Below are 22,718 nucleotides of genomic sequence, written 5' to 3'. Positions count from 1 at the left end.
TGCGGGGCTCAATCCCAGGACCCTAGGATCATGACCTGAGCCGAAGGCAGCAGCTTAATCCACTGAGCCACCCAGGCGCCCCCACTAAAATGTAATCTTAATGAGATTTTTATTTTTTATTTAAGTCCCTAGGGCTTAAAACAGTGTTTGTAATATAGGAGAGCTTAAGCAGGTATTTTGGGGTAAATAAAATTCTTGTGAGAAGTAAGGGTGGACAGAAAGAAGAGAGCTAATAGTAATGTTATTTAACAGAATGGCTATGGCTGACTTGACCTTCATTATTCCAAAAATCATCATGTAAGAAACTTCCAGAGTCAAATGACTCACCAAAGATTTTGGAATAATGCTATCACTACTTCCTCAAATTGCTCCAGAAGACTTATCCCAATTAAGATCAAGTACAAATTCTGTCATGGACTATGCCCAATATCACATGTTTAACAACAAATAGCCAAGTCAGACTTAAATTTAAAAAAGAGGGGGAGGAGGGGGAGGAGCAAAGAAGAGGGTCCAGCCCCCTGAGACATTGATCTCAAATCAAGTGAGATTTCATGCTCCAGCACCTGGATGGAAATCACGATAATTTATATTGATCTGAATTTTCCCTAAATTAATCTATAAATTTAACACAACCCCAATCGGACTTTTTTCTCCATAAAATTATTTCCATTTTAATTTCATCAAGTTTCTAACTTCCAGAAGTCATCAAATTTTACCCAAAATGTCTCTGATATTTGCTAAACAGACAGACTGATTTAGGAAAACACTGAAACTGAGTAGAAAATTTGCTAAGAGATGAAACCATATGAGGATAATGACCCTGTCATCTTGGGGGAAGCCTTGGAGCTCTATCCTCTCCCACCGTGGGGCCACCATCAGAGTGTAGCAATGGAGACTTCAAGCAAGGGGACCTTCCCCATTAACCAGGTCCCAGAGCTCTCCCAACTATCCTGTGGACCTTGTGATGAGTTAGAGGAAGCCACTCGGAGGAGCCAGGCTGTCTTCCCTCTCTGATCCTGGGCTCAGAATCTGGGCTGCATGGGGACAGGATCTGCCCTTGTGCAGTTCAGCCCCATCAGGGAGGCCCAGTGTTACTCATATGTTGACAAGTAACATCATATGATGACTGATAAGAGAAAGAAGAAGCTACTCTGACAGAAGGACTTCAAGGCTTACCCATTTGACCCAGAATTCTGGAAGCTGGTCCTCACCGTCAGAAAGAAAACATGACCTCTCAAATGGAATGGCACAAGTTTCAAAGGCAAGAGACTGACAAATTAACCATGACCACTTGACTGCCCAACCACAGGCCAAGAACTGAGTCTCAATGCTAGGTGAGGCCCCCCACAACAGTCACTGCCCCAGAACATGGTGGAGGTTCCTGAACTTCTCCTGAAGCCAGGTGAGAAGATTCTGAGTAGACCCTCCATGAACGAGGGCTGGCCAATCCCCAACAGAAGCTCCAAAAGGGACACCTGGGTCCCTGGGACCCATTTGAGCTTTTTTCATCTGGTTAGGGACCCTCCATGGACCCAAGCTCTGTGTACCATTTACCTGAGATGGGCTGGTAGGCACAGGGTTCCTGTTAACCTTGAAAAGATGAGGGACCCAGCTGAGCACACCTGGCCTAGATATGTCCGATGCCACCCTGGAGCTGGTCCTGGCAGCTGATCTCCCTGCATGAAACAGAGATAGGAGAGCCCTTGTCTCTGCGCTGCGGGAACAAGCCCCATCCTCCCAATAGCACAGACCTCCTGAGCATTCTTCTTCCTCAGCTGACCTGTCTGACCTTTCCTTTCCATTGCTACAACTCCATCCGCTGACATTCCTCTTTTCATATCCCAAACTCTGCTCTCCACCCCAGACCGTCCGCCAGACTGTGGACATTTTGGCCAGAATCTTTCTGCCCTGCTTTGGCCTAGATATTCTCTTTATAATCTGTAGATGGTCCCCACCCAGTTTTTACAGCAAACATTGTGTGATAAACTAAACATCTTTCCCCGTCAATAAATGCAACTAGATTGCATCATTCTTCAACAGCTGTTTCGTTTCCACAGAACGGATGATTCATTAATCCTCTCTCTTCTAGCGTCACTTCCCAGTTTTCTCCTATTAAAGATAATACGCAGTCAGGTATTTTTCCCACAGATAAGCACACATTCTAGAGAAGAAGGGCAAAGGAGCCACGCTGCTTTCTGCTCACCTGCTGTGACCCCCGGACCAGGCACTTAAGCCTCTGTGCCTCAAGCTTCTCATCCATAAAATGAGCCTGTGTGGAAATCTTGCAGGTAAATCAAAGGTTTGTTGCCACTCAAAGTTACCTTCTTGCAATGCACTTATGCTGGGGACTGATCAAGCCTATCATGACGTTAACTCTTAAAACACAACTATTTTATTTTAAGTTCAGTTTTAGAAATTCTTCCATTTCCAATTGACAAGGATCATCACCCAGTTTGAAGAGTTAAAATGTCACTTGAAATTGCTACTCTCCATTTCTGTAACTTGAGATACTGCTGATAGGTGGGGGAAGTAGTTATCTATTTTTCTTAATTTATGAAAACCACACTTATTAGCTGTCTCTACTATAGCAACAGTGTGCACACACTATCACAGCTTTCTCTTCTGACACCTTTTTTTTTCTGTGAGTGGAAAAATCTCATTGCTTTTTTTTTTAACTTTGTACATAGCTATTTGCCATTCTTTAAATAGATAGCTATTTGTTATTCTTTAAATAGACTGCTATAAAAATTGCATTGAGCAAAGTTTAACTCTTTATGGAACAAAATACTGCTGGCAAGAAGTCAGTCTCCACAGGATGAAGGAGGGCGCAGGTGTCAGAGCCCAAGCAGGTGGAGAAGGTGTCCTTGCACACAGCGGACCATACAGGGAATTCAGAGCCTGGGCACATCGCCAGAACTGTCCCAGGGGTGGGGGAAGATAGATGGGAAGAGAAGCTTGTGCAGTGTCAGAGTTCAAGCCACGGGAAGATCGTGTCCTTGTGAAGAAGGGCAGCCCAGCGGGTGGTGTAGAAGCTCTAGCAGGTGGGGGAGGCCGTCTATGTGCATCTATGTGGGAGTCCAGGCTGATGGGTGTGAACTCTCTGCTTCCAAGAAAAGTGAGGGATGAGTCCACCTGGCAGGACAGCCTGAGAACACATCAGAGTGGATCTTGATTGTCTACCAGTCATAGTGATACCACTCCCCTTGCCAGTGACTGATTTTAGGCAGGTATGTGACTCCATTTTGGCCAAGGATACATGGAAGGGAAGCACTTAGAGAAATGTTGCGCCTCTTGTAAGGTGAACAGGAAGTAAGCCCTCTTCTTCCTCTCAATAGCTGCAGGTCAGAATGTAAAACCTGGAGCTGCTCCTACTGTCTCGAGAGGGGAAAGGCTAACTGAAAACCCAAAATGAAAGCCAGCTTAGAGGAGGGCAGGATTTAAAACGAGCAGAGATCTGAAACTCAGGCCCTGACTATCTAGAACCTGGAACCTTTGGACTTCTTGTTCACGGACACAAGATATTGCCTTGCTGCTTAAACAGGTAAAGCTTAGGGTTCTGATACTATAATGCAAAACATCCTGACAGATGATAATCCCTTTACTCCAAAGTTGGTCCCTGTCCCTGACAATGAGTCCGCCAGTGGCCTTGTCCATGATGAATCAGAGGCACCTACCCTCAGGGTTACTGGAAGCAACAACCAAAATCATTTACACATAAACAGTATACAATCCAGGGTATGGAAGCTGCCCTAGGAAAAAGCCTTAGCTGGACTTTGTGATTTTCCAGTGGGTCTCTCCTGGGTGGAGTTCCACATGAGAGCCTCAGGGTCATTCTACCAGTTAAATAAAGTTTCTTAAATTATCTTAATTAGTACAAAGTATGAACGTGTTATGTTACCACAGCTGTACAGTTTAGGTATGATCCCTATCAAAGTAATAAAACTATGTTAATAAAAAATAGTTTATTCAACAAGGATAGTATAGGAAGACAATGACACGAGAGGAAAAAATAGCTGTAGGGTAAGAAGTTAAGCTCTGGAAGCTAGCATTTCCTAGCAAAGAAACTGTCAAGCTTACCAATGTAGTAACATCCTTGGTAAATTTTCTTGTCAAGGGATTTCCGACAAGCAATTCCTGAACTTCTAGAGAAAACATAACCAAGAAATACCAAAAGATCATGTCAAAGAACCGAATAATTTTGATAGCAGCAATAATATTCAGCATGGGCCACACCAAGATAAACAATTATGGGAGTGCACATGTAATACTTTGAGTCACTAATTTGTAGTTGACAAAGATCGGAAAGAAGGGATTTTCTTCACCTGAAGACATCCTAGTTACTAAAGCGATGATACAAAATATAACAAAAATCAACAAAGGGAAATTGAAAAAGAATGTATGGAGACAGGATGCAGGACATTTTTTACCACCTACTATTACAATAGGTAGATGGATTAACTAACGATACAATCTGTCTTGGAAAATATAGAAAAGAGTATTTAAAATAATGTTTTATAAAGGGCTTAGCTGACTTCCTTTTGTTGAATGGCACTCACACTGTAGTGACAAAATTTTTAAAGTTTAGGAGCAAAAGGAGGAATGCAGTGAAATAGTTTTCAGACCACCTACATTTAGCATACATTAGATTACACAACACATTCCTTTTAGTGAATGCTCTTTCTATAACATTCATTCCAGTTACTGATAGAAGCTGCAAACAGGATTATGATATTTAATTAATTAAAAAATGCAGCTGTACTTCAAGCTCTTGGCAGCTATCCAATGACTGTAATGTAGATTTTTGGAGAGAAAGAGAAAGATTCAAGGCTACCAGAAATAATTTCACATTTTCCTATTGGTTAATTAATTTAGTGGAGAGGAGGGGCAGAGGTCAGTAGACACAAGCTCTGGGCAAGTGTTACAGTAAAAATTAGGGTCAGTGTGGGCCAGATGTAGACCCAAGAAATGTCCCATATATGTGAAAATGCCATGACGTTATGAGGTTAACCCTCAAGATAATATTTTCACATCGACGAACATGGTCGGACTCTTGATTTAAAGTAGAGAATCTAATGCAAACTCGCTTAAAGCAGAAGGTAAGTATACTGACTTGCATAACCAAACTGCAGTCAACCACAAGCAGGTGTGGAGTTAGCTACAATGGCCGACTACCTTTAGACTTGACCTTCTCTTGCTCTGTATGGTAGTTTTATACTCTTCTATTGTAAATCCACTTTCTATGTAGAAACATGGCTGACAGCATCTTCTAGGCTCATTGGCTAGTAGCTTAATGATAAGACGACTCACCATGTACCACTTTTCTTTCTTTTCTTTTCATTCTTCCCCCTCTTTTCCCTTGCTGCTTGCATCCATCTGAACTCTTCGATGTCATTGGAAGAAACCCCAACAGGAAAGGGAAAGAAGAAGAAAAAAAAAAGGAGAAAAAACTGCTGGGAAGTCAGAACCTCAGTGGTGACAGAGCCAAGAATTCTAAATCTGCAGGCATCCCTGACCCATTTTCTCCCAATTCTACTGCTTGTCATGTGCTGGCTTTTCATGCCCAGCCCCTCCCCTTTACATGGCTGGAAACATGCCTGGCGGCACCCAGTTCCCTGACTCCTCTTCAGATTGTTGGGAAGGGAAGAAGCCCCACCCCAGGCTTCTGGGGATGACCAAATGCATGACACCTGACTCTGGAGAGATGTGACTGGCAGCAGTTTCTTCGTCTCCTGTCCTCACAGCCGAGGGGAGGAGGACACTGAGGGCCACGCAGGACTACATAGGGGTTGTGCTCTGGAGCAGAGTGAACAGCCAGAGCCTTTAGGAGGCAGACTTGGCAGTAACCAGAGGGTGAGATGCCTTGGTTCCCACACAAGGACGTGATTGGGTTGTTTCAATAACTCTTTGGCTGGCAGAGAAGTGAAACCAGCTACCATATACAGCTATATGCAATATATAGCTATATTTGTATATACAAATATACAGCTATATTTGTTCTGTTGGACAAGGAGCATCCCTTGGCTAGGAGACTTTATCTGTGGGAAGAGAGTAAGGAGGGAACATGCAGTTCAGTCATTTTAGGCCTTCCCAGTTTTAGATATTAAGGCAACATGTAATATTAACTTTAGGTCATACACCACATAGTTTTCTTTCCCCTTAATTCCAACCGGAAAAACCTAGGAGTAATTATTCTGCTTAGTCTATCTTGGATTATATGCCCATCTTTGATGCCAGGAGCTTTGAGAGCTTTAAGAGCTGGGCCATATAATCAAGGATAAAGCAGTGCCCCCAAAGAAGGACATCGCCTTTCAAAAGGTAAGATGTGGGTGATCAAAAGACAATAATCTAATTCCTAATCACAATTATGTCCCATCCGGGGCGCCTGGGTGGCACAGCGGGTTAAAGCCTCTGCCTTCGGCTCAGGTCATGATCCCAGGGTCCTGGGATCGAGCCCCGCATCGGGCTCTCTGCTTAGCGGGGAACCTGCTTCCTCCTCTCTCTCTCTGCCTGCCTCTCTGCCTACTTGTAATCTCTATCTGTCAAATAAATAAATCTTTAAAAAAAAAAAAAAAAAACAATTATGTCCCATCCTTTGCTACTCTCTTCCTTTCCTGTATCACCTGCTTCTTTACATTTTTTCCTTCTTTTCTTTCTTATCTTCACCCTCTGTCTTTTCTTTTCTCTCCACCCCTCCCCTTCTGTTTTTCTTCCCTTTTGCTCTCTTTCCTCCTTCTCCTTTGTTCTATTCTCTCACTCCCTTTACCTCTTCCCCCTGTTTTTAATAGTCCATGCTAGCAAAAGACACTCACAGCCATCACCTATACAAATAGTAGGAATCTGGTGGCCTTGAACTTGATTTCTTCTTCTTTTTTTTTTTTAAGATTTTATTTATTTATTTGACAGACAGCATAAGTAGGCAGAGAGGTAGGCAGAGAGAGAGAGAGAGGAGGAAGCAGGCTCCCTGCTGAGCAGAGAGCCCCATGTGGGGCTTGATCCCAGGATCCTGGGATCATGACCTGAGCTGAAGGCAGAGGCTTTAACCCACTGAGCCACCCAGGTGCCCCTCAATTTCTGCTACTTACTGCATAAGTAAGATCACTAGAGGTAAGGGGTAAAGAACTGGACAAAACCTAAGTGAGCTGTTTGTCTATCTTTTCTATCCAAATTTAAGGAAAATTGCTAAACTTCTTGGAAACTGTACCCCAATGGTGGAAACACATTTTCTTTCTTTGTTATAACATAAAATGAATTCATGAAATGAAAATTATTTTCTAAAACTTTAGAAGCATTAAACTTGCAATGCAAAAAAGCCTCTTCATGTCTTTGTACTTCTTCTGAAAAAGATTTCTTCTGAACTACTTTCCAAAATGTAGTGCCTATAATTAAAATGATTATTGAACCTTTGTCTCCTATTTGTTTTGTGTGAAAAGTTGGTGATGAAAGCATCATTAATATGAACCTTACAACTGAATAAAGGCACTAAAGAGCACACAGTTATTACAGTCAATAAGACAGTTTGGAATTCTGTACAAGGGTAATTGAAACACTTCAGGCTCTAAGCAAATAATAGTAACATCTTTAATGATCCATTTGAATGCCAGCCAATATCAAGCAGAACCAAACACAATTACAGTATGTTTAGAGCTATGGGAGCTAATACTATTTGCTTCATAACTCCCTTTCTTTGGAGTGTCTTAATTCACATTCTCCATTCCTTGGCAGAGTATGTGATTTATGGTAGGGATTCAGTCAATTTCAATGCCTGACTCAATCAATGAATGCATAAATGAAGGATATCTGGTCATCTAAAATAGCTTCCTCATGTAGAAAGAAGAGCTCTGTAAATGGCTTGATGGCCCAAGTCTGGCCACACATGGTATCCCAAGCTTCCTGGAGCTAGTTTGGGAATCTTTTTCTGTCACTCTAAGTATGTAAACAAGAGCAACAAAAAATCTGTCTCCAGGAATTTTGGATGCCACTGCTAACAGTGATCTTATTATGCAAAACTAATCCAGGCCATAAAGAAAAATGACTTCCAAGCTGAGTCTTCATTCTGAAATGTACTTTAAAAAATATTTTATTTATTTATTTGACAGAGAGAGATCACAAGTAGGCAGAGCAGCAGGGAGAGAGAGAGGGGGAAGCAGGCTCCCTGCTGAGCAGAGAGCCTAATGTGAGGCTCGATCCCAGGACCCTGAGATCATGACCTAAGCCGAAGGCAGATGCTTAACCCACTGAGCACAGGCAACCCCTGAAATGTACTTTAAAAGCTATGGGAATGTGAAGAAAATCTCAGCAGTTTCAGATGCTTGAGTTAGAAAGAGCGTAGGAGAAAACTATTATGTTGAGAGGTGAAAACTGAGCCCCAAAATAACACCCCAAAGTTGACAAAATAATAATACTTAATACTGTCCCATTGTTTAAGTATATATTACATTTGAAAAAGTTTTCATAAAGAAATGAAAAAATATTTATCGACTTGCTAATAGTATTCATTCAGGTAATGATTTTTTTAAGTTACAACTTAGATTAAGTTATAGTTTAATAATAAATATTTTAAAAATTATCTTTCAACTGAATTACCAGCTATTATGATAAAAGAGTTAGGTTTATTTTTACAACTAAACATGTGGTTGCATGTAGCTAAAATTCCAAGAGTAAATTTGGCTTTCCAGATTTAAATATTAATCTGGAAATTGTCAGAAGGAGAAATTTTGTCAGATTTTACTACATATGATAACAGGGGACAAGAATTCTTTTGAGAAGAATAGCTTTTCAACTAGAAATATAGCTTTTTAGATCTCTTTGTACTTGTAATTTAAATTCATATATACATATTTAATATGCATGTAATACAAAAATAGACATTAAAATGTATAATTACTTATCTATTACTGCATAACAAATCACTTCAGAATTTAAAAAAAACAACAACAAACATTTATTATCGCCCTTTTGAATGTCGGGAATCTGGGTGTGGCTCAACTGGGGCCTGGGTCAGAGTCTCCCACAAACCTACAAGCCAGACCAGGTCTATAGTTATCTGAAGGCTTTGGTGGGGGTGTGTGTACTTCCAAGATGACTCCCCTGGCTATTGGCAGGCTTCAGGTCCTCTCCAGCTTTTGGCTAGAGAAAACAATACCTTGTCATGTGGGCTTTTCTCTAGGTCAGCTCACAACATGACAGCAACTTTACCTCAGATCAGGCCAGAGAACAAGAGAGAGGGGACCAAGACAGAAACCACAGAATTAAATTCTGAAATTTAATCTCAGAAGTGATATCCCATCATCCTACCATATTCTATTTATCAGAAACCCATAAATCTGACCCATGTGCAAGGGAAGGGAGTTATACAAGGATGTGAAAACCAGGAGTTAGGGATCATTGGGGGTATTGTAGAGGTTGTCTACTTTGTGTTTGTGTGTGTGTGTGCATGAGCATACATGTGTGTATACATGGGCACACATACATGCATACATGCACTCACATACATATATGTGCCTATATACACACAATCCCCACACATTTATAGAGAGAGAGAATTTATGCTTCAAATGTCTAATTGTGATATCATATATGTGAAAAAACACAGCATTCCTGCTAGCATTATCAAGACATCTCTGCCAGTTTAGGATAAATTTCTCTCTTCCAGTAACTCAAGAAGTCTAAATTGAACCAAGTGAGGGAACAGTTAGTAATTTTAATGATATCACACAATGAAATCCTACAATAGAAATTAATTTTAAAGAATTGTATGACCTTTCCACCCAGTTACAATTTCTAATTTCAGGCAGGTCTTCTGTCCTAGGCCCCATGATTTAAAAGCCCCTGATCAGGTCTTCCTCTGAACTCACCACTTCCAACCCTGCCCACCCCATTGGACAACTGGACAAGCCCACCTGGAATACTTGCCTCCTCATCTTTTCCACACTCTATACCTAGAACCCGGATGGGCATATATGCTCCTCTAGGCACAATGAATAGTCAAAGGGTGGCTATGTGAGGGCATGGATAGAACTTAGACATGGGACCCAATGATTGTGGGAGAATATGTAAAATCACACCAAAATTAGCACAGGTTTGGAACTGAAAATTACACTATTTGATGAAGTTATAGTCCCATCTAGAGGTTTTTAGCTTTTCCAGAGAGTATAGGAATGTTTCCAAACTTGAACCACTTCCTGTTCCTGTCCAGGTAGCTATTTGGAGGATCGTGTGGGGGTTTTGAGAGGAAATAAGGTATAAAAGGCAGAACCGTAAATGGCTATTTTGTGTGTTTGTGTGTGAGAGTTCAAGAACTAATATATATGGGCAAAGTTCCTTCAGAATTTTGGTGATAAAACATGTCATGGGGTTGGGGAGAGAGTGATGCTTCCCTATTAGCTCAGAACCCATGATGATTTAAACAATGGCAACACTTAGAACATCAGGTGATAGCATCCTGGGCATGGATCCCTGGGATCAGAAAAAGAGTACTTCAGGGACAGAGAAATAAAGTTTATCTCAGCATTCTGAAAGCAGCAGACACTATCCAGGGAGAGAGAGCAAGAGAAGACAATTGTGCAAGATGGTACAAGATGACTTGAATCATTGGGTGACTTTAAGAAATAACTGGGAAACTCTACAGATCTAGCTCGTAGGGTGGGCTTCAGTCATTTCAATCTTCATGTTCAAAGTTAAGCAATTAACATGAAATTACAATTCACAGAAAAACAAATACAAAGGACCAATAAGCATTTGAATGATACTCAACTTCACTAAATATGTACAAATTAAAACATCAAGATAAAATTTTTCTCCAATTAGATTGGCAAAATTTAACAAAATACCATCCTGTGGAGAAACACATATACGACTCATTAATACCATCAAAGAATTTCACCTAATGTAATACCCAGGAGCACAAAGACACTTATAGCATTGATTATCATAGCAAAAAGAAAAGAGAACTGGACAACATAAATGTCCATCAACAGAATAATGCATAAACAAACCATAAGAGACATTACAAGGGAAGATAATGCAACAATTCAACTCAGTAGTTTAGATTGAAAGATGGAAGCTCACAAGATGGTAAATAAAAACATGAAAGCTCAAGAACAAATTAGAAGGACACATTCCATTATTAAAAAAAAAAAAAAAAGACAAAACCAGACAGGCAGAAGCAAGTTAGCAAGCCACAGTTTCATAGGTGCTGGATGATATGAGACTTCTGGGTCAGAGACTAAGGATAGTTTACTACTCACAGTAAGAGCACAGCCTGAGTATCCTTCAGCCACAATTTCCAAAAGGTAATGAGAAGCAGGCCAGGTGATGTCGTCATACACAGTAGATTGTGTTAGAGGAGAGGAATGCTAAACTTAGAAAACCTAAATCTTTTATACTGGACAGTAAAAGTCTGCCTGATCTTATCTTTATTATTAGGGAAGGGGACATTGCATTTATTATGCTGCTTAGTGAAAAAAACCAAAAAACCAAAAACACACCCACAATTTGCTCAGGAGGTAGACACTATATCTTCCAAGTGTGTTCATTATAAAAATTTAAAATGTAGTCCTGAACAAAGGCAGTCCCTGTCTCTTCCTATAAGACTTACAGCAACATGAAAGACTCATGGAGAATTCCATGAATTCTCAATATTTCATTCATTTTCATTTTGTGTAAATAAAAAATTGTAGCTATCAACTAAAATGATATTTTACCTAAACTTAAAGCAATAAATGTTGATACTGTGCTTATCGACTATCATTAGAAAGATATATTTTTATGCACATAAAACTATATTTGGATTGTGGCTGATATGTTTCTCACTCTATGCACGTACTACACTGTAGAAAATGGCTAATAATGATTATTTCATGCAATAAATATTTTTTACTCACTTGAAAAAATAGCATGTAGACTGATTATTGGAATTGCTCAGGAAAAAAATTGGAAGATTTTAAGAACTATTTAGCTTTAATGGTAACCATCACACCCATAATTTTTTTTTCTCACACATTTTCCACTGGAAAATTCTTCTTAAAAAGCAATCACATGTCAACATCTCAACAAGAACATTTTACTCTGTGAACAATACATACTACTTTCCTAGAGGAGTGTAATTTGATTTTTGAGCTAAACTTCCAACTTGTTCATTTTGCTATTGAAGACACTGAAGCCCAGAGACATTAAGTGATTTGAAAGTGGCCAACAACTAGTTAATGTCAGAGCTGAGACCAAACCCCACATGCCCTGACTTGGAGCACAGGCTCTTTCTTCTTATCCAAAGCCACATACATGATATGATAGAGCTTTCAAATGGGGTATGCACACCCCTGCAGGCAATGGCAGTATGCCAGGGAGGTAAAGCCACAGGATAAACACAGGGTGTCTTGCTTGAGTGTAAATATTACTCAAAGATTTGAGGGGAGTTATGGGAACCACTTTATTTTCATATTAAAATAAGATTGATTATAAAGCAGAATGTACATTTTACATGGATTTTTAAAATTTCAAGCTGAATTCCTCAGGCTCTAATCCTACCTCACAGAGGTAAAAAAAAATCTCTCTGCTCACTCTGCTAAAGATATTTCTTTTGTAAAAATTTTGTGCCACCAATGTGAGGCTTTCTAGATAGTGCCTCTTACCAAAAAAGTGCTTCGCTAACCTCCATCTTTGTAATTAAATTTGCATTGTTTTAGTCCTTGTGATCAGTTAAATTATGAATTTTTTTCAAAGAGAGAACACATTAAGATCTTATAATAAATGAGTTTCTGAGTTCCTTTACGAAGAATGGAGCCATTTTTCAAAATTTCTTTTTCTCTTCTTAATATTGAGTAAAAAGATTAAAAAAAATAAAGGATATAATCTTTAAATGTGATTTTAGTAGAAATCAACTGGTTAATAGTTTAATAATGTAAGATGCTCTGGAAATACATTTTGCATTTGATTCTAAAACTCACATTTGTGTAATGTACCAAGTAGAACAAATAGCATGTATTTCCATTTTTCTTGTAGCATATACATGAATGATACTTGAAATTCTATAACCCATGTTTAAGGGCAAAAATGGGAGACAGGACACCAGTCAATAACTTTATGCATTTCTCAGTGGATCATTCCTCTCAATTGATTTCTATTTCTGGGATATAAAACCACTTTGACAATCATTCTCAGATGATCCCTCCTTCTGTGATAACTTGGAAGACTTCTATCTACCCAACTCTACCAGATCCAAACTCATTTCAGAAGTACTGAAAGAGTGTGTGTTTGATTTTTCTGAGACATTTTTAAATGTGCTATTCCAACACCAGCATTTTTTTTCATGCAAGTAGCCTGACCCTTTTCTAACAGCTACATTTAATTCTAGATTTCAAGTTCAAATTTGGACCCAAGAAACCAACTCATTCAATTAAATCAACATTTATTGAATGCAGGGTACCAGGCCCAGGCAGAAAACAGTGATGAACCAGAGAGAATCCTGCCTCCAAAATGTTCCAAGCTAGAGGGGAACAAAAGTCACATAAATAAGATCATAACATAGCTTATATAAGAGGTTCCAATAGAGAAGTAGGGGAGCCATCGATTAAACAACAATAACACCTTGAAGATTAGAAAAAATTTGCCACATAGTGGCTCCACTTACCCATTTTCTGCTAGAGGGAGGAGTTTTCAGCTATTGAACCAACATGCACTTACCCTTCACAAGACCAGTCAAAAGTTCCATTTTTCTGCGCACGTGGGATCTGGGTCTCCTTGATATTGCTACCTCCACCTGCATTCCAGGACTGGGTCTAGGAGGAGGCAAGTAAGACACTGGTCTTAATACAAAAATTACAAAAATGTAAAGAATCCAAACTTGGCAATCAAAACAAGTGCTGCTGCTGAGATATACATATATATATAGACACATATATACACAATTCAAAATTAATACAACAGCATTCATGATGAACAGAATGTCAAAATTTTAAATAAGGGAGGATGAGCAATACTGATTCTTTTTCTTCTTTGCTCAAGCCCCACTAGGATTCTGCAGGCATGCCTTCACCCCACCCTCATGTGGCCAGTGGTACATCTACTCTTCAGAAAGCTAAGTTTTCTAGTATTTAGAGCTCAGATCAGTGAAATTATTATTAGTGGGTGATTGCCACTGGAGTGCTCTGACATAGCGGACCACCCGATCTCTGGCATGGGCGGCAAGCTGCACGGCACAGTTGACAAACGCGAGCGTGCTCAAGGTACAACGTGGTGGGTGCTACGGGGCCACACGTGAAAACGTCATAGAAGGGACTGGCTTCAAATCTTCCCCACTTTGGACAGGCTTTTAGTCGCCCAGATTGCGGTAACTGTTGGTAACGGAACAATGAGCTGTGGAGCTAGGTTGGATGGATAGTAGGTGCTGCTGGCCTCCCTTAGTGCCCCGATGGCCTCGGACCCGAACCATCTGCCCCATGTCTCCCTACACTCTACGAGCTTAGTCAGGGCTCCGGAAGTTGCCCTCGAGATCAGCCGCAGGGTAAGCGGCACCCCTTCTCCAGGCCACGAGCCCCTCAGGCTCCTGCGCGAAAGCCCCAGCCAGCGGTCGGCCGGAGTGGGTGGAATAACTGCAGACCCCAGGCCCTCCCCTGGGGCTGGAGGTCCGTAATCTCCAGGGTAGGGTTTGGGGATGCCTCTGATCCCCACTGGCGGATTTACATGAACCTTTCCTGGCTTACCATCTGCCGCCTATGTAACAATGGCAGTTTAGAGATTAGATAATAAAACCATCAATTTGGAATCTTGACTCTCCCACAAATATAAATAACCCAGAAATGCCCTCCCCCTAAAGTGCAAATGGACACATGGAGGAGAACAGTTTCTTTGATGAACTGTACAAGCGGAGTTGTGGGCAGTTAAGCTTAAAGAAAGCTTGAGTGGGAAAACTTTTTATAGAATTATTGGCCGTAGGAGCTCCCAAGTGCTGAACAGTTCTAGGACGCTCTGGGGAGGCTTGGGGCTGCCATGTAAATCAAGGCCAGGGCTTCTGTAAGGATTTGAAAGCTACTCACACTAAGTCCTAAATAAGCTGCGGTGCGTGTGGGTTGCATGTAGCTCTAGGAATTAATCACTGCAGTACCTAAGTCAGCAAAGAGAATGTTTTCGTCTATAGATTTTAACACAGACTTCATTCTTCTGGGATTTCATAATCCCACCATTTTCAAACATTTTTTTCCTGCTTTATCTAGACCCTCAGGCAAGGGGCTTGGGGGCGGGGGGAACAGCTGTTATCCTCCTTGTGCTGGAACTCCCCACACCCAAATTCCATGTTGCATTGTTTTTATTTCCCTGTTTGGTTAATGAGTTAATTTGAAATCTGATTGCCCCCGCCCATCAGACAACTGTTGTCCGAATTCAGTACCTCTGCTGAGTAATATCCTCTACTACCCGACACAACACTGCAGATTCAAATTCTACCTTCTTGAAATTTGCTGTCTCAGCTCCCGCTGTGCTCTTGTTTCTCCAACTTTGCAACCATCCCTCCAAACCCCCTTCCTTCTATCTGCTTTCACAGCTTCATTCCCTCCTCCTCTCTCTCAGTGTGGCTACTTCCCAATGATTGAACCCGGGTCCCACTTGCTCTTGTGCACCGACCAGGCTATCATCCCCAGCCTGATATCTCTGCTATCTCTGCTGAGCTCCTCTCTTCCACCGGCAGCTTGCTGCTGGACGCCTTGACCTGCGTGTCTCACTAGCACCCCAATTTCCGAGTTTCCAGCTGAGATCGTCTTCCCTGCCACGTCACTTTCTCATCATCGCATGAACACATTCATTAGCATCACCACTTGTGACTTTGCTAGCCCCTATCCTCTGTCTCATTATTTGCCAGTTTCCATCAATTCTCTCGCACGCCCTCTGTCATGCCTGCTCACTGCTTCTCCCCACTTGTCACTCTCCTGGCGCCTTGCATTGATTCGCCAGAGGCAGCCTTGCTTCCTACCTGCGGTTCTCTCTGCACCTTGGCCCATCACACATGCTGCGCTCCTAGAGTCATCTTTCTGAGGCCTTGCTTCGTCAAAAGATCGATGCGACCCAAGTGTCCATAGACACCTAAACAGAAAAACAAAATGTAGTATACACCTACAATAAAACATGATTCCGCCTTAAAAACGAAGGAAAGGCTGACATACACTACAACTTGGATGAACACTGAAGACGTTAGGCAGAGCAAAATGAGCCAGTCACAAAAGGGCAAATATTGTCTGATTCCATTTAGATGAGGCACCTGGCTGGAGTTGTCGAATTTATAGAGAGAAAATAGCAGGGTGGCTCCCAGGGGCTGAGGGAAGGGGAAATTGGCAGTTAGTGTTGAAGGCATACAGTTTCATTTGGGGAAGATGAAAAACTTCTGGAAACGAATGGTGGCCATGGTTCCACAGAACCATACAGTGAAAACAGTAAATTCCGTAGTCTATATATTTTACCACAATAAAAAAAAAAAAAATAGTTCAGGGAAAGAATGCTTGGTGTGCTTCTTTAGATGAAAGGAATATGCTCCTGGTGAAGTTGTGTGCTGATTGGAAACTGGAAATGCTCCACCACGGATTCACTGAAACTTGAAACTTCTTGGCACGGATTTATGTTCTTTGGCGCTTTGACATTAATGCTTGTTGTTAGATTCACATGAAATTTTTGGTTGGAAAGAAACATACCATGATAAAAATAAAAATAAATAAATAATTTATTATAGCAGTGATTTAGATATTATGTTGATAGTTTAATTTCCTTTTTCATCTCTTAATTTTCAAAATTTGACTTAAATCCTTAAATATTCATTCCATGGCTAAAATTTTCAAAATTTATGTTAATTTCCCATGACTAAATTAATAGGTGCTTATTTTAAAATATTCCAATGTTCCTTTTATTTTTGTTTTATTTTTGTCAAATAATTATTTTTGAATGTATTGTTCAGAACATGAAATTTCTGCATGATCTCAAGTGATAATTTTCTTAACAATTTGGAGTGTGTGCATTTGTGTGCATATAAGTGTCATTGGTGGGGCACCTGGGAGGCACAGCTAGTTAAGCTACCAGCTGCAGTCGTGATCTAAGGGTTGTGAGATCCAGTCCCACATTGAGGTCCATATGGGGCTCTATAGTCAGCATGGAGTCTGAGTTTCCCTCTCCCTCTCCCTCTGCCCCTCCCACTTGCCCTCCCTCTCTCTCTCCCTTTAAAATACATAAATAGATAAAAATAAGTGTCATTGGTAACAAAAATAGTGTTGACATATAACTCCAATGGCATTTTTACTTTCGGATGTGTAGCTATCTATTTCTGCATATATTTAAGTTACTATGCAGGATTCTATTGTGAAGTTTCCATTAATGTGGGAATTCTATATTCCCATTAATGTGAGGCATATTTCACAAATGTATCAAATCATGTGTATGTGTACACTCAGGTCCTGCTATATTTTTGAGTGCTGGATATAGAATGGCAGGATTGAGTTAAAAGCACATTTATAACTTTAATACAGCATTGCAAAGTTGTTTTTTTTTTTAAGATTTTACTTATTTATTTGACAGACAGAGATCACAAGTAGGCAGAGAGGCAGGCAGAGAGAGAGAGAGGAGGAAGCAGGCTCCCTGCTGAGCAGAGAGCCCGATGTGGGGCTCGATCCCAGGACCCTGGGATCATGACCTGAGCTGAAGGCAGAGCCTTTAACCCACGGAGCCACCCAGGTGCCCTGGGCATTGCAAAGTTTTAATTTTACTTTGACACAGTTGCGATTGACTATGTATAGTAGAAGCTGCTAGTTTAGATGTCTAAGTTAAAACATCCAGACCCAGATGCAGAGGCCCCCTCCAACGGGTTTTTTCCTAAGCCCTAAAATCAGCTTGCCTTTTATAGAGTCACAAAACACCCTCATAGAAATGCTTCTATGTGAGCCAACGAATTCTCTAAGCCCCAAGATTCAGCTTGTGTGACAAGGTAACATGGAAGTTTGGGATAAAAATTAGCAGTGACACTCAATCCCTGATATATCTATCTTCTTCACTTCTTTCGATATGTGTTCGTCCCATTAAATCTAACTTTTTTTTTAAAGTCTTCTACTAAATAACAAAACTCCTGTCAAAATTTCATAAATCACTTAGTGACATCACAACCTCACCACCCACAACAAATGCCAACAGAACTTCGGTCACTGTTTTGACTGTGATAATTACAGTGTTTGTCAGATTCCAGTAGTGCAACAATTATACTTTCCACTTCTGTTGAGTCTTGTTAGCTTTACTCCTTCATGGCAAATTATAGATAGGCTTTACTTTTTCCATATCATTTTAGGTCACGTGGCTTGTAAATGTTATTTTGTAATCTAGCAAAAGCTCTTAAGAAGAAAAAGCAAAGCGCTTAAATTGCTGTTCTTGGATTTGTATTTTCAAAACAAAGCCTATGGGACTAAAAATTATTTATTCTCCAGCAAAAATGTTAGTAACTGGTGAAAAATGAAGACATGGTTCCTTTGCAAAGAAAGGAAATGATATTTATTCACTCATGCATTCCTCTGATGTTTTTTGAGAACTCACAGTGTCAAGCACCTGTACGATAATAATGTGCATTGTATCACACTCCACCTGCAATCATAACACCAAATATCTTCTGTAAATATGAGTTCTTCATGTTTGAAAGAACATTTAAGAATATTTAAAGACCAAATCACTATGCCTCATAGAGAACCGAAAACTTGTTTTTGGTGCTCATGTACACGTACACATTTTTTTCTCTTTGATTAAAAATTATTTACACATCTGTGCCCAGGATTAAGGATAATGAAATTCAACCACAAAAATGATTAAATAGTATATAATTGTAGTGTTGGAATTTATCAGTTTAGAGTGGTTGCCTCCGTATTCACCTTTCGTTTGATCTTCTTGTAGACGTTATTGTTATTGACTGCAAATGTCTCTGTATTTTTGCTCAGTGGAATGTGGCTTGACAGATTAATTATATGTTATCAGGCAGTTGAAGATCAACTAAAGATATGTGGCTTCAAGAGGGATGCTGATGTCTTTGAGCTGTTCCTTTCTCAAAAGTAAGTGTACTTTATATAAGAAATAGAAGAGCATCATATTATAATGTTTCACAGATTCAGATTTTTTTTTTCAAAGATTTTATTTATTTATTTGTCAGAGAGAAAGGGAGAAATAGAGATCAAGCATAAGAAGGGGGAGCAGAAGGCAGAGGGAGAAGCAGGCTCCTGCTGAGCAAAGATCCTGATGTGGGACTCAATCCTAGGACCCTGGGATCATGATCTGAGCTGAAAGCAGATATGTAACTGACTGAGTCACCCAGGTGTCCCAGATTCAAATGTTGTTTTCCCCAAGAACTGGATAGGTAAGTACTATGCTCCAATTACTTTACCATTCTATTTATTGGTGTCCACAGTCTCTATTAGAGAGGCAAGATGGAAATAGATGAAAACAAAGATTATGGAGCCATGCTGAGTTTGAAGCCCAGCTCTGTCCCTTCTAGCCAAGTGATCTTGGGCATGTCATCAACCTCCCTGTTAGGATTGCCAAGTTTAGTAAATAAAAATACAGTAAGTCCAGTTACATGTGAATTTAATGGAAACAAATGAATATTTTTCTTTAGTATTAAGTTTGTCCCATACTTCCTTGGGTTTCTCTGAAATTCACATGTAAATGGGTCTTGTATTTCATCTGGCAAGACTCCTTCCTGATTATAACAATGTTATCTTTTTCACAGGGTTGTTAGGTAAACATTGGGTGAGTTAGTAGAAAGTAGAAGAGGGTCTGGTACACAGTAAGCACTCAGTGAGCATTAACAGAGTTAACAGAATTACTATTACTAGAAAATAATGACTCATTATACCCCTATATTATAATAATAACCCTATGATACTAGACCCCTCACCAACAATCCCTGTACTAATTTCACTGGTAAGTAGGAAACCTTCCTTATGTAACAACCCCTCCAACTCCCTAAGGTGGCAGCCAGCAAAGTGGGCTCTTCTTCTGCAGAGTATTCAGAGTGCCTGAGAGAGAACCCAGGGGTAAGAGGAAGAGGAAGTTACAGGTTAGATGGGACTCTGACACCACAGGTCTTGCCTGCCAACAAGCGACATCTGTGCAACTAGATACTGCATTTAACAACAATGATCCTATTCCTACTCTTCTTCTCTCCCCCACTTCACGCTCTTTAATCTCTATGAACTCCATGTATGATATTAAAATCAGTTTGGCATATTTCTATTCATGTCATCTCTGGAACTCAGCTACTTTTTTTTTTTTTTTTTTTTTAACTCAGCTACTCTCCAAAGAAGATGTCCTACTTTATCACTGAGTTTAATCACTTTATCTTTGGTTACTTGAGGAAATCCTTTATGAATAAATGTATTTCTTTTGTTTGTGTATATATATTTTCAGGTTATAAGTGCAGAGAAAAATATTTATCTTGGTAACAGTCCAAGGGGAAAAATAACGAGCCAATTCAAGATTTTTAAAAATACATATTTTAGAAGGGAACAGTATGGTAGATAATTCTGACCCACTTAAAGTTACTCTTGGACTCTTTCTACACATCAGTTAGTTTTATAATAACAATACCTATTTTATGTGGTCAAAAGATTGCAACTCTAAACCTTTCATGATTTTAACAACAGTACACTGTAAAAGTAAGTAAAGAACAGTAAGAAAAGCTTTAAAACACTAGAGAAAAAAATAGAAATATTGGTCCTCTGACAGTGGGCAATTAGTGGTCTTCTCTAGTGAAGAAAACACATTTTATATCCCCAAAATATTAAGTAACCATGCAATCCATCTGGTACCAAAAAAAAAAAAAAAAAAAAAAAAAAAGATTTCTCAGTCCAGACACCAATACAGTGGGTAAACTAGGTTATTTGCCTGAGTCTCTGTTGCCCTGGATCTTTGTGTTGGGGGGGTGGGGTACCTTACCAATGTCTCCTTGAGTATTCATGGAGAACACATAGAACAACAGTGCTGATATACCATTCTCAGCATGAGTCATTGCCATCAATTTCCTCTCTTTGTCTTCCATTGGCATCACCTTGAAATGCAACAGCCCATTATTGATTTTGAACAGGTTTAAGTGAAGAACTAACACTTTATTTTTTTTTTTTGTCTGTACATCTTTTTGTTTTATTAAGATATAATGTATTATTTCCTTCAGGGGTACAGGTCTGTGAAGCATCAATCTTACACAATTCACAGCACTCATACCCTCCCCAGTGTCCATAACCCAACTACCTTATCCCTCTCCCCACAACCCCCAGCAATCCTCAGTTTGTTTCCTGAGATTAAGGATATCATGAATGAAAGAGGAGAGATAACAACCAACACAAAGAAATAAAAACATCTTAAGAATTATAAGCAACAATACACTAGCAAATTTGACAATCTGGAAGATATGGATGCATTCTTAGAGACATATAAACTACCAAAACTGAATCAGGAAGAAACAGAAAACCTGAACAGACTGATAACCAGTAAGGAGATTGAAGCAGTTTCCCAGGAGAATTCTACCAAACATTTAGAGAAGAATTAATACCTATTCTCCTGAAACTGTTCCAAAAAATAGAAATGGAAGGAAAACTTCCAAGCTCATTTTATGAGGCCAGCACTACCTTGATCCCCAAACCAGACAAAGACCCCATCAAAAAGGAGAATTACAGGCCAACATCCTTGATGAACATGGATGCAAAAGTTCTCACCAAAATACTAGCCAATAGGCTCCAACAGTACATTAAAATGATTATTTTCCATGACCAAGTAGGATCTGTTCCTGGGCTGCAAATTAATCAATGTGATACAACACATTAATAAAAGAAAGAACAAGAAACGTATGATACTCTCAATAGATGCTGAAAAAGCATTTGACAAAGTACAGCATCCCTTCCTGATCAAAACTCTTCACAGTGTACGAATAGAGGGTACATACCCCAATACCATCAAAGCCATCTTTGAAAAGCCCACAGTGAATATCATTCTCAATTGGGGAAAACTGAGAGCTTTTCCCCTAAGGTTAGGAACATGGCTGGGCTGTCCACTATCACCACTGCTACAATCAGACAACAAAAAGAAATAAAAGGCATCTGAATCAGCAAAGAAGAAGTCAAACTCTCACTCTTTGCAGATGATATGCTTTATGTGGAAAAACCAAAAGACTCCACTCCAAAACTGCTAGAACTCATGCAGGAATTCAGTGAAGTGTCGGGCTATAAAATCAGTGCATAGAAATCAGTTGCATTTCTATACACCAACAGCAAGACAGAAGAAGGAGAAATTAAGGAGTCAATCCCATTTACAATTGCACCCAAAATCATAAGGTACCTAGGAATAAACCTAACCGAAGAGGCAAAGAATCCGTACTCAGAAAACTATAAAGTATTCCTGAAAGAAATTGAGGAAGACACAAAGAAATGGAAAAATGTTCCATGCTCCTGGATTGGAAGAACAAATATTGTGAAAATGTCTATGCTACCTAAAGCAACCTACACATTTAATACAATCTCTATCAAAATACCATAAATTTTTTCAAAGAAATGGAACAAATAATCCTAAAATTTATATGGAACCAGAAAAGAGCCCAAATAGCCAGAGGCTATTGGCAGCAATTGGATCCTTTCTCTCTTCTTTTTGATAAGGTTTGGGAGTGGGGAAGCTGGCTGCAGAGACAGAGCCGAGGAGTGAGCTCTCAGCTTGGAGTTACCTTAAAC

At 39.8% G+C, this 22,718-nt stretch overlaps 1 protein-coding gene across 1 annotated transcript in view; it reads left to right on the top strand.

Annotated features, from left to right (window-relative positions):
• Window positions 1-14,407: 14,407 nt before the first annotated feature.
• The window catches only part of LRRC72 (leucine rich repeat containing 72), a 43,286-nt gene continuing 34,975 nt past the window's right edge, over window positions 14,408-22,718 (top strand). Inside the window, exons 1-2 of the mRNA XM_046020619.1 lie at window positions 14,408-14,500; window positions 18,982-19,055. Of these exons, the coding sequence (XP_045876575.1) occupies window positions 14,408-14,500; window positions 18,982-19,055 (167 nt within the window). The remainder of the gene's footprint in view (window positions 14,501-18,981; window positions 19,056-22,718) is intronic.

The sequence above is a fragment of the Meles meles genome, chromosome 10 (assembly GCF_922984935.1).
Source record: "Meles meles chromosome 10, mMelMel3.1 paternal haplotype, whole genome shotgun sequence".
Classification (NCBI taxonomy): domain Eukaryota; kingdom Metazoa; phylum Chordata; class Mammalia; order Carnivora; family Mustelidae; genus Meles; species Meles meles.
The sequence above is the reverse complement of the archived record's forward strand: the minus strand, read 5'-3'. Positions and strand labels throughout refer to the sequence as shown.